Source organism: Eutrigla gurnardus, assembly GCF_963514095.1.
Source record: "Eutrigla gurnardus genome assembly, chromosome: 2".
Classification (NCBI taxonomy): Eukaryota; Metazoa; Chordata; class Actinopteri; order Perciformes; family Triglidae; genus Eutrigla; species Eutrigla gurnardus.
This window is the reverse complement of record NC_139916.1, coordinates 2,272,462-2,289,069: the sequence shown is the minus strand read 5'-3', so window position 1 is coordinate 2,289,069 and position 16,608 is coordinate 2,272,462. Positions and strand designations below refer to the sequence as shown.

The 16,608-nt window shown below is 46.4% G+C and overlaps 1 protein-coding gene across 5 annotated transcripts in view; it reads right to left on the bottom strand.

The window, feature by feature from the left end:
• nav1b (neuron navigator 1b) overlaps positions 1-16,608 on the bottom strand; it is a 49,047-nt gene that overhangs the window by 6,186 nt on the left and 26,253 nt on the right. Inside the window, exons 7-25 of one of the 5 annotated variants that reach the window (XM_084034655.1) lie at positions 15,374-15,674; positions 13,751-14,498; positions 12,335-12,751; positions 11,505-11,546; positions 11,272-11,429; positions 9,371-9,535; positions 9,050-9,102; positions 8,814-8,837; positions 8,253-8,330; positions 5,878-5,961; positions 5,644-5,709; positions 5,128-5,260; positions 4,919-5,040; positions 3,785-3,957; positions 3,439-3,595; positions 3,053-3,245; positions 2,571-2,671; positions 2,382-2,480; positions 1,952-2,120 (exon numbers count right to left, since the gene is read on the bottom strand). In XM_084034655.1, the coding sequence (XP_083890781.1) occupies positions 1,952-2,120; positions 2,382-2,480; positions 2,571-2,671; positions 3,053-3,245; positions 3,439-3,595; positions 3,785-3,957; positions 4,919-5,040; positions 5,128-5,260; positions 5,644-5,709; positions 5,878-5,961; positions 8,253-8,330; positions 8,814-8,837; positions 9,050-9,102; positions 9,371-9,535; positions 11,272-11,429; positions 11,505-11,546; positions 12,335-12,751; positions 13,751-14,498; positions 15,374-15,674 (3,283 nt within the window). Of the gene's footprint in view, positions 1-1,951; positions 2,121-2,381; positions 2,481-2,570; positions 2,672-3,052; positions 3,246-3,438; positions 3,596-3,784; positions 3,958-4,918; positions 5,041-5,127; positions 5,261-5,643; positions 5,710-5,877; positions 5,962-8,243; positions 8,331-8,813; positions 8,838-9,049; positions 9,103-9,370; positions 9,536-11,271; positions 11,430-11,504; positions 11,547-12,334; positions 12,752-13,750; positions 14,499-15,373; positions 15,675-16,608 lie in introns of all 5 variants that reach the window. The other 4 variants (XM_084034656.1, XM_084034657.1, XM_084034658.1 and 1 more) reach the window with 4 other exon arrangements.

Genomic DNA, 16,608 nt, shown 5'->3' with positions numbered 1-16,608 from the left:
CGGGATATTATCGCTGTTCTGTGATTCCCATCCAGTGTGGAGGCAACAGATACGCTCTGAATTCTGTCTCCAGCACGTTTAAGAATTCTGTCAATATCGAAACTGAAAAAAGAACGTACATGAGAAGGTTTCGTATATCGTGAAAACGTTTTCTTTATATCACCTTGCATGTCACGTCTTCATGAACATGGAGTTCAAGCATTTTGCTCTGAAAATAACTCTGCAGGGTGTGGGGGGGGTGTGCGCAGTCTAAGGTTCCTGCTGAGCATCTATGGGGCCCGGGTGTCTGAGGCCAGTGGACCAGCTGGGCCGGCCCCCGGATCAGGTTTCCCAGAGACCGCTCCGCTTCACTGCTCACATTCCTGCATGCAGAAGGTCTACCACGGACCAGACTATTAAACCAGAACCTCCACTCCTCCTGGCAGATCTCAGACCTGGTTTATGTGCAACGCCGTCTAGAAAAACGTATATTCACTAAATCTGTACACGTGCTGACAAAGTTCAACGTTCATGCATGATTTGACCAAATAAATCCAGAACTGTGGCTTTTTCCAGAGAAGCGGAAGACAACGCTGTCGAACTGATGACATCATCAGCTGCCACGGGGTCGTCTGAGTTCATGTTTGGGTGGACGATGAGGACAGCTCACGGTGAAATGTAACTCAACCCATAAAAGCAATTAAGGCAGACGGGTCTAAATGCAGCCTGATAAACAGACCGACATGAGGATTTGCACTCGGTCGAGGGGCTCGGATGAGACCGTTAAACTCCTCAGATAAACACCTGAACACGAGAAACCCGATTACCCTGAATGCATCGTTTAATTAAGACGATGTGTGGTTTGTCAAAATGGAAGGTGGGCGGAGTCAAACTACGACAGAGTATCAGGGGAAAATAAATACAATATTGACCAGAGGGGGGCGATATTCAGAGAGGAAAAGTTTTTAAAGTAACCTCGTTAAGGCTTCTCCTTATTGTTGCTTTTATTTATATGAGGACAAACTGTCATCTTATGGGTGTTTATTGATCGGGACGGTTGGGCTAACATGCTAGCGGTAGCTTCCACTTGTTGTCATAGAGGAAGTAAACAAGACCGGATGTCATGACATCAGCAGCCATCACCCTAAGGACCTTAACGAGGCGTAAATTTACTTTATAAAAGTCGCAAATTTACAAAAAAACATTTCTCTAAATATTGCCCCCCCCTCCCCCCTATAAGCTCAGTTTTTTATTTTTTTTATTCTACAGTGGCCCTCATACACTGTCTTATAACAGACACTATTGCAGAAAAACTATTTTGAACATTTGCATAAGGAAGTTTATCATATCAGACAAATTCTGATTTACTAGCGTTAGAAAAGAGTTGAGTTCCAAGTCTAACAGAAAACATGATGTTTTATACGTCTTCACCTTTCCATTTATTTGCCAGCAGCTGAAATCTACCTCGACGGTAAAATAAACACTTATTACAGAAGACAGAATCCGTTATATATGACAGCAAACCGCCTCCTGCACTTAGAATTCAGTTCCTGCCCTCCGGTTTCCACCTCAGACACCTTCAGCCAAAACTAACAGATATAAATCCTCCGCCATTTCCCTGCCTGGCTAAAGAACGGGCAGCATCAGCATATCTCCAGCCGTTTTATTAATATTGTAAACGTTTGTCCTTCCCGTGTTCACATTTCGACTCTTGTATTTGAATGCATTACTATATTTAATCTTAACTCTTGTGTTGTTTTTATTGCTACTGCGGCAGAACTTTGCCCTTTGGGGACAAATACTATTAAAAAATAGTTTTAAATAATATCCCTGAGCCTGCACAGCAGAGAGCGCTCCACCGATGCTTGGAAATACATTTTCTAAATTAACATTCTGCTTTGGGTTTTAAAAACATACATCCAAATTAAATCCTGCGAGTGCCGTGGAGAAGAGATTTAATTGCTCCACAGACCTTTGAGGGCCACGGTGATGCTGCTGGGTCCCCGGGACATGCAGCGGGACGGCTGGGTCTCTGGAGACTCTCCTCCCAGGACCCTCCTGATGTGGCCCATGCTGTAACTGTAGATGGAGTCTGTCGACAGACCCAGGCTGGAGGTGGGGTCCACCTTGGCGACGTACACCTGGAATTAAAAACAACACAACTGATTGAATCCGTCTAAACAGGGTTTAGTGTGTTCTGGACTTGGCGAGACCTGGACCACCAGGTTCAGTAAATTCAAATATGTCCTGCTCTAAATTTGTGCTTTGTCATAAACAAAGAATTTCATCGTGATTGACTTTGCTATTTTTGTAACGGCACGCAAGTTTAACATGACAGCTTGATGCTAACGGTACATTCAGTCCTCGGGCTGGTGGACCGGGTTCAGAAGAAGGGGACTCACCTTGAAGGCCTGGCTGACAGCCGAGTCGAGCATGGGCCAGTCCATCCTGCCATTCACCCGGACCGTGCCAACGAAGAAGTCCTGCTGTTTGACCTCCTGCTGAGTCAAACAAACGGGTGATACGGAGGTTTAAAAGCACGTCTATTCGGTCTGAAGAAGGAAAAGACGGCAGACCTCCAACACTCTTACGTCTTTGAAGACCTTCAGGTCTGCGACGCAGATCAGCACCCGAACCCGGTGGTCGTCCCTCTGAGAGGAAAGACTGAGAGAGTCTGGAAAGAAGACGTCCGCTGAGGAGGAAACACAAAGATCATGTAGCATCTGTGAGACACACGTTAAAAAATATATATCCTCTATATACCCTCTATCCCCTACATAGTCCTCGACATAGTCCCCTATATATTTATCTACATAGTTCTCTACATAGTCCGATATATATTTATCTACCTAGTCCCCTAGATAAGACTCCACGTGGTCCCCATGGGACCGGGCTGAAGCGTACCTGAGCCCTCACATAGTCCTGTTCATAGTCCCCTAGATAAGACTCCACGTGGTCCCCAGGAGACCGTTTGAAGCGTACCTGAGCCCTCACATAGTCCTGTACATAGTCCCCTACCTAGTCCCCTAGGTAAGACTCCACGTGGTCCCCATGGGACCGGGCTGAAGCGTACCTGAGCCCTCACTCAGCCCTCTGCTGTAGCTCTTGGGCATGTGCACGGCTACGGACTGGCGAGGTGAGGAACTCCCCAGAGCGGTGAGACCGGAGGACTGGGAGGCGGAGCTGGAGGGACCAGGAGACGGACAGGGGGACAGGGTGCCGGTCTTCAGGTGGTCGTTCTCGGCCTTCAGGTTCTCCACCGTCGACTACGGACACAATTTGACAGATTTGGAATATTGAAGGTAGTATTTGTTGGAATAATAAAGTTTGACAACAGCAAATATACACAGTCAACACTGTTCTTGAGGATTAAAAGTTCTGACCCCTAATTGGCTTTTTTAAACTGCAGAAACCCAGCTTATATTCAGGGAAGTAAATCCAAAGGAAGGGATGAAGGACCTGCATGTTGGTCATGGCCTCCTGCAGCTGCTCCAGCTGGTGGGCGGAGCTTAGAGCCTCCAGGCGAATGTCCGTCAGTTTGCGCTCCTTCTCCCACAGCTCTGAACGGAGATCTGTTACGACCTTGTCGTCCTCCACCTCGTCGTCCTCACACAGTCTGGAGACGTCCAGTTAAAATGCAATAAAGACATTAGAGAGATGTGAATGTGGTCGACTGACCAGAAACCTCCTTTTTAAAAAGCTAACAGATACAGCAACATGTGTACAGATCTGTAGAACCTATAATAATAATCTAATCTACTATACTAAATATGTGTTTGATCTACAGAGTGTGAGGGAGGTTTACCGCGATGAAGAGGCCGAGGTCTTCATGGACAGGGGGGGGTTGTTTCCCACGTGGTGGACCTTGGGCGAGGAAGGTGCCGAGGATTCTGGGGTGGAGATCTCCTCGATGTCGGCGTAGGACCCGGCCGGCTTGGGGCCCTTCTTACTGAAGGCCTTGTTGAAGGAGCTGCGTAACTGCAGAGAAGGAACACCGCACGGGAATAAAGAAACATCTAAAAACAACACGAGATGCTTCTCTCAGATACGCTTCAGTTTGAAGAGTCATCTGCTCTTCCTGTTAACCTTCTGGTACAGAATGTAGTTTTTATGGAGCCACCTAGTTTAATATTTATACATATTTTATACGTTAAACAAATACCCAGCCCTGACTTTGTTTAATATTTAAAGGAATTAAAAAGACAACAGAAAACCTAGAATTCAACAATGCACATGTAAGGATGTGAAGCTATCAAATAAAGTTTCTGCAACAGTAATATTTGTTCTCATTGAACCATTTGAAATCTAAAGTATTTAACAAGGAGTGCATAAAACCGTGATTCTGTCATTTAGTTTAACGGCTTAATCCGATCAGAATATTCTGTGCATCACGTTGGGAGGAGACACGACGACAGAGAGTTTCTAAACGCTTATTAAGGTTGAACATGCAGGAGGGGAGGGGTTTATCTACTGTAGTGATGTCACTCACCTCATAGACCTAAAATAAAATAAATTAATAAAAAATAAAAAGCAGGCCAGCATGAGGGAAAGACCAGAGTCAAACTTTAGAACAAAAATATAATAAAAACTGATGAAAGCCATCATTTTAATACTTTTAGAATGTGTGTGTGTGTGTGTATATTTATATATATATATATATATAAATAAATGTAGAAATGTATATTTTTTAATCCTTTCTAATTTATTTTGAGTATTTTTATATTTTATTATTTCACACTTGTTTTTAGCATCGTACTCTTCAGGAAGTCCATGTAAACAAAAATCAAAGCAAAATTTGAATCTTTGAAATGTAAACAGTAAAATGTGAGTTTGATGAAGTTAAGTTTGAGCGATCACAAACCAAGACAAGCTCAACAGTTCAACACCAAACAGCTTCCCTCCATGTGTGTAATGATCTTAGACGTGGGCGGCGTCTCACCCAGCTCTTCTTCTTCTTCTTCTTGGCCTCCTGCTCCTTCACGCTGCTCACACTGGAGAGGCTGGCGGTGCTCGTCAGGCTGGAGATGCTCTCGGAGGAGTTCTGCCGGTTGATCAGCGGTTCTAAACGGAGCGTGTTGATTATTGGGGAGGAAAGGCTTTTTGAAAATACCAGACCTTCATCTTTGAATGCGGTTTTTGTTTTCATACCTTCTCCAGAATATTCTGCATCTGGAGGTGTGATGTCGGGGTTACTGAGCGCCCCCTGGATGATCTCCTGGGCCTCCGTGTTTTTGACCCTCAGCACCTCGATGGTGTCCTTCAGGTCATTGAGCTCAGAGTCCTGAAGAGAGAGAACATCATGTGTGTTCACGCCAGCAACACAACACAAGACATCGTGGAATGTGTGAATTTGATCATTTCATCAGCATGCAGGATAAAGCAGGATTATGGATCGTTTGAGCCCTGAATGTACTTGTCTGGATGCTGAACGACTTCTTTGAGTTCGATATTTGCCGATTTGTCTTTCTTATGTGAACGTTTTATTTAAATTACTTTTTAATGTTCTTTTTTTGGCCAGGCTTCCCCTTTGTAAATGAGATTAAAACATATCAGTGGGGTTCTCCTGGATAAATACTGGTAAAGTAAACAAATGAAATAATATAAATCTGCTTCATTGAGGTGGAGTGTTGAGGGATGAAATAGTTGAAATTCTGACATACAAACCTTTGACCCACAACTCATTTCCAGAACACTTTTGTCACCTGGTAGCATCTCTTTCACTGACAGAATCTAACATAAAGCAGTTGAATTACCGTCAGACACATCGTTTATCATCACCAGCATGTGTTAAGTAAAAAACTAGTTCTTATGAATGATATGCTTCCTTTTTTACGTGCCGTGAACTATCCTTATATGACTGGATGGAGCTGTCAGGCCTCCAGCGGTCGTGATAGATACCTTCTGGTCCGAGGAGACCGACAGGGTCTGCAAACGGGCCGTCATCAGCGCCAAGCTCTGCTCAAACGCTGCAACCAAATTAGCCTTTAGAGGAAGACACAGAGGTGGAAGGAGGCGGGGGAGACAGGGAGGCGGGGGGGACAGGAGACAGGTATGAGTCACCGGCTGCATTGAATCGCCTGCTTCACACATTCACAACACATCAAGCAAATGGCCCCTTCCATCTGCCAGGGGAGGAGGGGGGGACAGCTGTGGATGATGTCAGATATGAAAGAGGTTGTTACAGTGTTGGTGGTGAGGGACATGGGGGGACGGGGGGAACCTCACCGATCTCATGTAGCGGGTTTGACCTTAAGGCTACGATGTCTTGCACTATTTCTGCAGATGATGGCACGAGATACGACAATCTGCTTTTGGCCGACACCATCATAATGAGTTTTGGAAGACATGATGACAAAATTCTCCCTCGTGGTCTGTGAGGAGGAGGGGTCCTCTTTTTGTCCTTTAATCTCTGTTTTTAGTTTCCCCCATTTCATACGTAATGGAATATTCCGCTCCTCTCTGAATCCGAGACGTTCAGAGGGTCGTACCAACTCTTCACTCTCCCCATGAGCAGCAAACATCCACACAGCTGCTTTAAAAGTGTGTTAACATCAACGCATGTCTCTCTCATCTCTAAGTTTCATCACACAGTTTATTATTATGTGCTTGGAGAATTAGATGGTTAATGAATTAGTAGATTGACAGGAATTGAGTAGATCGTTTGAGAGAGTTAATCGAGCAAATAAATAGAATATTTTTGGATTGTCACACAGAAGAAGAAATCTGAAGCCAGCAGCTTGGATTCTGGGAAGTTATGTCACTTTGTTGTGATATTTTAGAGACTAAATGATTAGCTGAGATAACAGTGGAGAGACGAACAGATCATTTAAATAAAAATAATGATGAGTTGCCATGTCAACATGCTTGGAGGTAGGTGTTGCAGGCTGCAGCTTTCTGCACAGTGAGACCAACAGAAATGTAAAAAAAAATGACAGCAACTCAAAAGAGCGAGCGCTGTGAAGAACAGTCCAACGAACCTGGCCCAGCTGCTTCACCGCGCATCCAAAGGTGCGGGTCAGCGGGAGGGAAGCAGCGAGTCCAGCAGGCAACATGTCCAAGAAGGTAAAAGAGAGGGAGCATTAGAGGAGGGACTCGACTTCCTGCCCAGTAAAAAAAAAACACACCCACAAACAGAAAGAAACCCACACAAACACAAGGCTGCACACACTCAGTCAGCGGGTTGAAAACACCAGGTTAGTTGGGAAGTGGAGCGTCGGCAGAGGTTCAAATGTGCAGTTAGATTAGTTAAAGGAGTGGAGTGTGATGGAAAAGAGCAAGACTCAAGCAGCTAGAAAAGGAGGAGGAGGAGGAAGAGGAGGATGAGGAGGAGGAGGAGGAGGAGGAGGAGAATGTTTCAGTCTGTTCAAACAGTTAGAAGCAACATGAGGGTTTAAGGTTAAACGTCTTGTGTGTCTATGGAGGTTCCAGAGCTGGAGAAGTAAAGCAACAGTAGAGAGAGGTGAACACCAGAGAGCTGAAACATGGCGGCCTCGTGGTCAGGGATCTGACCATGAACTGGGACTACAGACCTGTTACAGACCAGTGGGGGGACCCACTGAGACTACAGACCTGTTACAGACTAGTGGTGGGACCCACTGAGACTACAGACCTGTTACAGACCAGTGGGGGGGACCTACTGAGACTACAGACCTGTTACAGACCAGTGGTGGGACCCACTGAGACTACAGACCTGTTACAGACCAGTGGTGGGACCCACTGAGACTACAGACCTGTTACAGACCAGTGGGGGGGACCTACTGAGACTACAGACCTGTTACAGACCAGTGGTGGGACCCACTGAGACTACAGACCTGTTACAGACCAGTGGTGGGACCCACTGAGACTACAGACCTGTTACAGACCAGTGGGGGGGACCTACTGAGACTACAGACCTGTTACAGACCAGTGGTGGGACCCACTGAGACTACAGACCTGTTACAGACCAGTGGTGGGACCCACTGAGACTACAGACCTGTTACAGACCAGTGGAGCTGTGCATTGTGGGAGTTGTTGTCTTTCATCCACATGCACCAAAAAGTCACCATCTGCCTTTTCTCGGTCAAGAAGGCACCAAATTCTAAATGTATTTTACATTTCGACTACATATATGACCCACTTTCAGATTCATGTTTCCACCTTTAAGTAGGCAAGGAAACACCAAATCCACACAAAAAAGCAGGTTTCTGTATTTCAGTTGTGAGGCACAAACTGTTGAAAAAAAGAGGCCAAAAAATGGAATCTAAATAAAAAAGAAAGAAAGAAACGATACGTACGTTGGCACTAAGCTGCATGGTCAAGTCAGCAACCTTCTCCTGGGAAGACTCCAGCTCTCGCCTCAGCTTACGGATTTGCTGTGGACAAAATGGAAAAGTAAGCCACGTATTACACAATAAGCCCAGACAAAAGGCCAGAAGTGGTGCGGATGATGAAGCAGAACTGGATGTGTAGCAATGTGTCATTCAGTGAACAACAAAAACAAAAGAATATGCAAACAACCAAAATATGGAAGAAACTGAAATGACAGTGGGTGGAAAAAAAAAACCCAAACCAAATGGAAAAATGCTTGATCATGGGATGGCTGTGGGTGTTTACTACTTTTCTCATGCACTGGGGATTTTATGAGGTTTCTTGAAGGTCTTTATTAAATGTTAGCAGGTGGTGCTGAAGGATGAAGGATATTAGAGATAAAACAAAATGAGTTATGAGGCCTGCGGACGTCACTGAGCACCGATAACATCCGAGGACGAATGGACCGCGTTTGAACAGGAAATGACACGTGAAGCAGAGAAACGAGGCACGATGTGAGGTGAAGAGTGGTGGCACGCTGGCCTTACCTCCCCTTGTATCCTCTCCTCATTCTACAGAAGGCATGGGGCAAGCAAACGCACCACAGAAGAGGATTAAGGTAGAACTTTAATGAATAGACCAATCACAGACCGGCTTTAAAGGTCACCTGCTTTAATGCATGCAGGTTCTCCTGCAGCCTATGAATACATGTGATTGGCCTGCTTTTGGAGAAAAGGATTCTTAAATGATGACACAGCGCTCATACTGAAATATGATGACTCACCGAAGAATGGGTGGATGAAGCGTTGGACGCCAGAGAGAGAACAGAGCCGTGGACTGAAACAAGCAAGGGAGGGATTTAATATTACACAATAAACTAGTTAATACTTCAGAATGCTAGGAACGCCTGCTAATCCCCACACACAGACATACAATCCTAAACATGAGGAACATCTCAAACTGACTTATTAACATCAATAACTGTGATGTAAAACTGTTGATATGGTATTTATGAACTGGTGAAAGCAGCGTTAACTGATGGGTGGAGTCTCTCCACCAGAGACGCTGCCTTCATGTTCCGATGTAAAACTAACAGATGGCTCACCATCGTCCCCCGGTTCACGGAAGGACCCGCACCGCATCATGCTCTTGGGCCGGTCAGCCAGCGACATGCTGCTGCCCAGGGGGGAGGAGCCATAGAGGTCGCAGGTCGACTCTCCGGGGGGGCCGATGCTGTTGGAGCGCGAGATCCTCGGGGTGATCGGGGCAACTAGCAGGAGAGAGAGACAGGTTAGGGTGAGGAGCAGGATAACACACACACACACACAGAGATAACACACACACACACACACACACACACACACACACACACACACACACATAGATAACACACACACACACACACACAGAGATAACACACACACACACACACACACACACACACACACACACACACACACAGAGATAACACACACACACACACACACACAGACACACACACACAGACAGATAACACACACACACACATAGATAACACACACACACACACACACACACACAGATAACACACACACACACACACACACACACACACACACACACACACACACACACAGACACACAGACACACACACACAGACAGATAACACACACACACACATAGATAACACACACACACACACACACACACAGAGAGATAACACACACACACAGATAACACACACACACACACACACACACACAGAGATAACACACACACACACACACAGAGATAACACACACACACACACACAGATAACACACACACACACACACACACACAGAGATAACACACACACACAGAGATAACACACACAAACACACACAGAGATAACACACACACACACACAGATAACACACACACACACACACACACACAGAGATAACACACACACACACACACACACACACACACACACACACACACACACACAGATAACACACACACACACACACACACACACACACACACACACACACACACACACAGATAACACACACACACACACACAGAGATAACACGCACACACACACACAGAGATAACACACACACACACACACACACATAGAGATAACACACACACACAGAGATAACACACACACACACAGAGATAACACACACACACAGATAACACACACACACACACACAGAGATAACACACACACACACACACACACAGAGATAACACACACACACACACACAGATAACACACACACACACACACACACACAGATAACACACACACACAGATAACACACACACACACACACACAGATAACACACACAGATAACACACACACACACAGAGATAACACACACACACAGATAACACACACACACACGGATCACACACACACACAACACACACACACACGGATCACACACACACACACGCCCACACGCGGATCACACGCACGGATCGCACACACACACAAACACGGAGATCACACACACACACACACACACACACACACACACACAAACACGGAGATCACACACACACACACACACAAACACGGAGAACACACACACACACACACACACACACACACTCACAGATCACACACACACACACACACCCCTCTAGGTATAGCACCCATATATGATGACTCGGTGAAAGGCAACACTCACTCACACACAACAGTCCCCCAGATAAATTTAGCCCCACATGACCCCCTGCTGCCTCCATCTCCGTCAGACTTTAACTCTAAATCATGATTATGTATAATATATATTAATAGTAATTATTTAATGTTCACGTATCTTCACGTCTGACACCGTAAACCTCCGTCTTTTAAAATCGTGACTCGATCTGTTATGACAGACTTGTATCAACACGTCCCGACTGTAAACCTCTGCTGGGAACTTCATATCCCCGTCCTGGATCGTTAATTAGCGTTAAGACGGGGCGGCTTATCAAAGTGTCTCAGAGTGTTTTGAGAAGCTGGCGGCCGGGCCGACTCACCCACGTTGGTGAGCGGAGCCTTGCCGGAGGACGGGTGCAGCGGGCGGGTGGGCGAGGGCAGCTGGGGGGGGCTATCGCTGTCCGTCATGCTCACTATGGTGTGGGAGTGGCGCCGGCCCGGTTTGCCGTCGCTGTCCGACAGGCTGGAGCCGTAGCGCCTGAGGAAAAGAAAAGCAACGTCAACCTGGAGCAGAGAGAAACGTCAGTGTGAGATTTAAAAACGCTCCACGTACTCTAAGCCTTTCTTCGGCAAGGTGTTCCTGTCCGTCTGCAAGCTGTAGACAAGAGAACAAAAGCATTGGATAATCATTCTTATAAAAATGGTTCTCGGAGTCTAACACCATCATTGAGTTAGTGTTAAAGGCATCTCAACGGCTTGGAGTTCATGTTGCCCACATGGTGTGGGATCGACTAAAAAGTACTCTTTTTTGGCAGGAGATATTTGGACCATGTCCACCTCGACAGACAGCAGATATTTTCTACATGACACCACCTCAGAGTCTCCGTTCCCGGGAAAAAACGTCACATATAATATGGACTATGGAGCTGCGGTTCATAGGAGGATACATCAAAATGATACATCACCAAGAAGAGACTACCGCTGTTGGAATCAAATTCATAAAATCAAATGTAATTAGAATAGTAAAACAATCAATACTAATCAAATGCTGCAATTAGTTCGAATGTGTTTTTAGTTTGTTATTTTAATAAACTGACGGTGAGACGAGGAGGGTGTAGCCATGGCAACGGGGACACAGCGTGTCAGGAGAACGCCAATGTGTTTTTTTTTACTTTCTGTCATTCTAATGTACCATAGATTAATTATTACTCATCAAGAAAGCTGCCACATGTTGGGAATTCAACATATTTGTTCGTCATATTTTTGGAACGCCCTCTAGTGGACAGGAAGTAAAACAACCACATTGCTGATAATGGCAACGTTTAAGCCTGTGCAGTTAATATTAATACTAGGCTGATTTTGGGCATTAAATATTTGATTTTAATATTTAATAAATCAATTTGATATTATAGAAGAAAATTGACAGCTGTAGAAGAGACTCACCCATCTGTGAGGTTGAGAGAAGTCCTGCTTCCCGCCCCCCAGGTCCCTGTGCCCCTCTCCTCCTTGTCATGCATGTCAGACCTGAGGAACCTGCTGCTGGAGGGCACGCTCATCTGCAGGGGCAGCGACTCCATGCTGCGGTGCATGCCCGACAGCTTGGGGTAGAGCAGCGGCGACGCGCTGAGGCTCAGACTCTCGCTGGTGTAGGAGCCGGGGGAGTCGATGTGGAGCACGGGGGCCGGGCTCGGGGTCAGGCGGGACGAGCAGTGGGACCCGGCCAAGTCCTGCAGCTTGGAATAAGGGGGCACCTTTGGAGGGAGGTCCTGGATGGTCACGCAGGAGTCCAGACTGTTAGAGTTGACCTTGTCCAGGTGAGCCAAGCTCGGGGGACGACCCAGAGACTTAGTGTTGAGCATCCTGGGGACCCGGCATACACAGAAACATGTTAAAATGCAGAAATGTAGTCATGTTATATCTTCTCCAGCTCTGTACAACCAGACAGATCAGGGTTTTCATTTATCTGTCTCACATTTCTGCCTCTAAATTTAAAATAAAGCAGAGGTCTTCAACGTTTTCAGGCCAAGGACCCCCAAGGCCGAACCGGCCCTCAAAATGCCTCGGTGCAAAAGGGCAAGAGGGACCCCCAAGGCCTATAGAGACCCGGTGGAGGGACCCCCAAGGCCTTTAGAGACCTGGTGGAGGGACCCCCAAGGCCTACAGAGACCCGGTGGAGGGACCCCCAAGGCCTACAGAGACCAGGTGGAGGGACCCCCAAGGCCTATAGAGAACCTAGAGGGACCCCCTATTACATAATGTTCCTTATTAAACAATAATAATGTGTAGTGCAGCCTATAGTTCATGTATAACAGGACTGTGTAATGATGTATTTATACAATGCTAAGACATTAAAATAATAATTGTTGACAGATTTTAATTCTATTTTGGCATTTCTACATCACAATTTATCAACATAATATTAAACAAACAGGAAGATTTATATTTGCTTAATTTAGGTAGTATTCATGTTTAGGTGTGTTTTTGGACATTTTTGGAAGAAAATAAAGTTTGGGATCAAATAATTTCGGGGACCCCTGCAGTAACTCTATGGACCCTCTAGGGGTCCCGGACCCCCTGTTGAAGACCTCAGATATAAACTGTTGTAAACATGGGGGATGATTTAGAGTCACTGGGACTCCGTCTGTGGGAAGAGATATTGCTGCTGAATATTTAAAACGGTTTCCTTTCATTGAACCATGGGGGTCTGTAAGGGGGGCTGCAGAACCCCTGAGCATATAGAACCAAAGTGACTGTCCCTGCACGGCGGGGTGCTAATAGAGAGTTTAATAAATGATGGGAGAGTCAGCAGAGATGTTTGTTATTTGAGTAATTATTTAAAGTAGTATTTAATTGAGACACCTTGGTGTGGTGGGCGAGGACAGTTCGGGGTATCTGCCGCTGCTGGTGCGCCTCAGACCGTGCAGCTTCACAGTGGACTCCCCGGTGGACTGAGTGTCCCCCTTCAGAGAACCACAGTCCAGGTCTGCACCCACAGCCTTGGCCTTGGCCCTCTCCTTCTCCTTCTCCCGGTCCGTCATGTTCACCGGGCCGGCGCTGCGACCGGACATCTTCCCGCTGCAGCTGCTGAACTCTTTCATCCGGGGACCCGTGGAGCCGACGGGCACGGGTTTCAAACTCAGCAGGCCGGGGTCCATGGTCCCGCTGACGGGACGGGGCCCGGGCCGGCCGATCACGCTGAAGGTGCTGGATTTGGCGGGCCGGGGCAGGCTGCGGTACTGAATGCTGTTTCGGGCGTTCGGCCCCAGGAAGCTCTGCTCACTGCTGGCGTCGAAGCTGTTCTTCCTCCCCGAGGGGATTCCTCCCCCCACGGGCTTCACGGGGATGCCGGAGGACTTGGGGGTTTTCCCCACAGTGGCAGAGCCACTGGAGATGGTGGCGCCCCCTGCTGTCATGACAGTGGCGGTACCGGTGGCCTTGGGTGGCTTCTTGTAGCCGAAGGAGGCTCCGGCTGTGGGTCTGACTAAACCCGACGGGGGCTTGCGGTGCTCCCCGTGATGATCCCGTCCAGCATCTGAACGAGACCGCTGGAGCCCGGCAGTTTTAAGGGAAATCCTGGATTTGTCCAGCGGCTTCTCACTTTTAGGTGCTGCATAAAGAAAAGACATTATGAAGATAATAACTGTCTTTAAATGTTTGTCCATGTATGTAGAAGGAAAAACTACTCAAAAGCAGACGGAGAGAATATAAATGCATGGACAGACAGAACCGCACTTAAAAGACTGGAACCAAAAATTGGAATAATCATCATCACACACATCATTTCACATACAGCAAATGTACATATCTTTCCATCCATTTAAACTGTAATACAAGCAAGAAGCATCTGTATTTACTTACTGAGCTCATGGCCATGACGTCAAACGTCTCTCACCGACTTCAAAGGATCTTATGCTAAATTAAACTAAACCAACTCCTCACAAATGTCATTAAATTAAAAGCACAGAGCTGATTGATTGAGATTCATTAAAGGAAAACGGCAGAACTGCAGCCAGCACACATACAATCAAATCACTTATGCTCAAATAATGCAGAGGAAATTAAAATTCAAGGTCAAGAAATGTTTGGAACTCGGCATGTTTTGTTGGGGATTAAATGAAAGTAGCTGTGGCAGATGGCCGACACAGCGGCTCTGCAGACGTGTACAGGAAGTAACCCGATGTTTCTAGGAGATAATAGAAACATGGCTCTGGGCTTTTTTTACACAATGAAAATGATTTAATGGGGTATTTTTCCTTCACTTGACTGTGCTGTACCACAAATCTAAAACTTGGCTTCAGCTGAGGGTTGCACTTCTGTTTTCATCTCGACGCCAAGCAGACATCCGCCCTCGGCTGCTCTGGAAACGGACTATTTTAACATTGTGTACACTGAGCACGCAAAATTTAGAAGTTAAAACATGACGGCAGAGATGAAGCAGATTTCTAAAAAGCAGAGCTGAAGCAGAGAGGGTGTAGATCTCACCTGCAACCTTCAGGGTGCTCTGAGAGGTGTGGGTGATGGGGGAGGTCACGCCGACGGGGGGGTTGCGACCCTTCTTGAAGCTTCCCGGGTGACCCAAGCTTTGAGGCTTCTTCAGTTCCCCTCTGCAGCCCGACTCCTCGCCGAGGCTCGGGGGCTTCTTCCTCCACTTGCTTGGCGCCTCCGTCTTGAGGCTCCCCGTTTCGTAGCTGCTGCCGTCCAGCTTGAGGCCGGCTTTGCCCTCCTCGCTGTACCAAGAAAGTCCGCTTTCCACCAGGGAGCGCTTCTCTGCATCGGTGCGGAGCTGCAGAGAGGAGGACGAGGGGGAAGAGAGGCACAATGAGGGTCAGACTGTTATCTACGGAGTTGAGTGTTTCCAGCAATCTTTGTTTCATCTCAGCTGCATTCCAGCAGGACGGAGGGAGACAGACCGATACGCACCAAGAGGAGAAAAAAAAGAGGACGGCAAAGGAAGGAAAAACAGTTTACAGGGTTCCTCCACCTTCTTCAACATCAGCACTTTCCAAGCATTTCCAGGTGCATTTCCATGCTTTTCCAGCCCCTTCCAGCTGTGGTAAACTCTACTTATGATGTCACTTGTTCATCACATTAAATGAGATGTTATTGTCCTCTAAACAACCAACATGATGTTTGGAGACAGCTTTTTACAGAAGGACCACAAATGAAAGGAAAACTAATTCCACTAACAGATCCACAGAAATATAATCACCAACTATTTTCATCATCTGTTCATCATCAAAAGTCATTTTTCATAAAGAAATGTCAGGAAATGCTGTTTTCAGTCCCTCAGATATGGAGATCTTCTTTTCTCTGTTCTATCATAGATGTCATCACATACAACACACATTTATAGACCTTTATTCTACATCCAAGACCTTTTCAAAACGTGTTTTCAAGGATTTCCAGCACCCGTACAAACCCTGAGTTGATGTAGTTGACTAGTAAGAAAAATAATCTTTTTCTGTTAGGTATTCCTGCAGACACTAATAGAAAAGCATCATGTGGTGCATTGCGGAGGTCGCACCGAGGACAAAATGAGGCATGCTGCTTTTTGGCTCCCTGTTAGCCGGAGATCCAGGGTGGCAGATGGCTTCATCGAGTACCACTAATGTTCATTTCTCCCTCATGAGCTTTCAGTAAGAAGAGTCAAAATGTTTACCTCTCCAAAAGATAGAAATAACTCCAACTTATCTACGGCAAAACGTGAACAGTTAAAA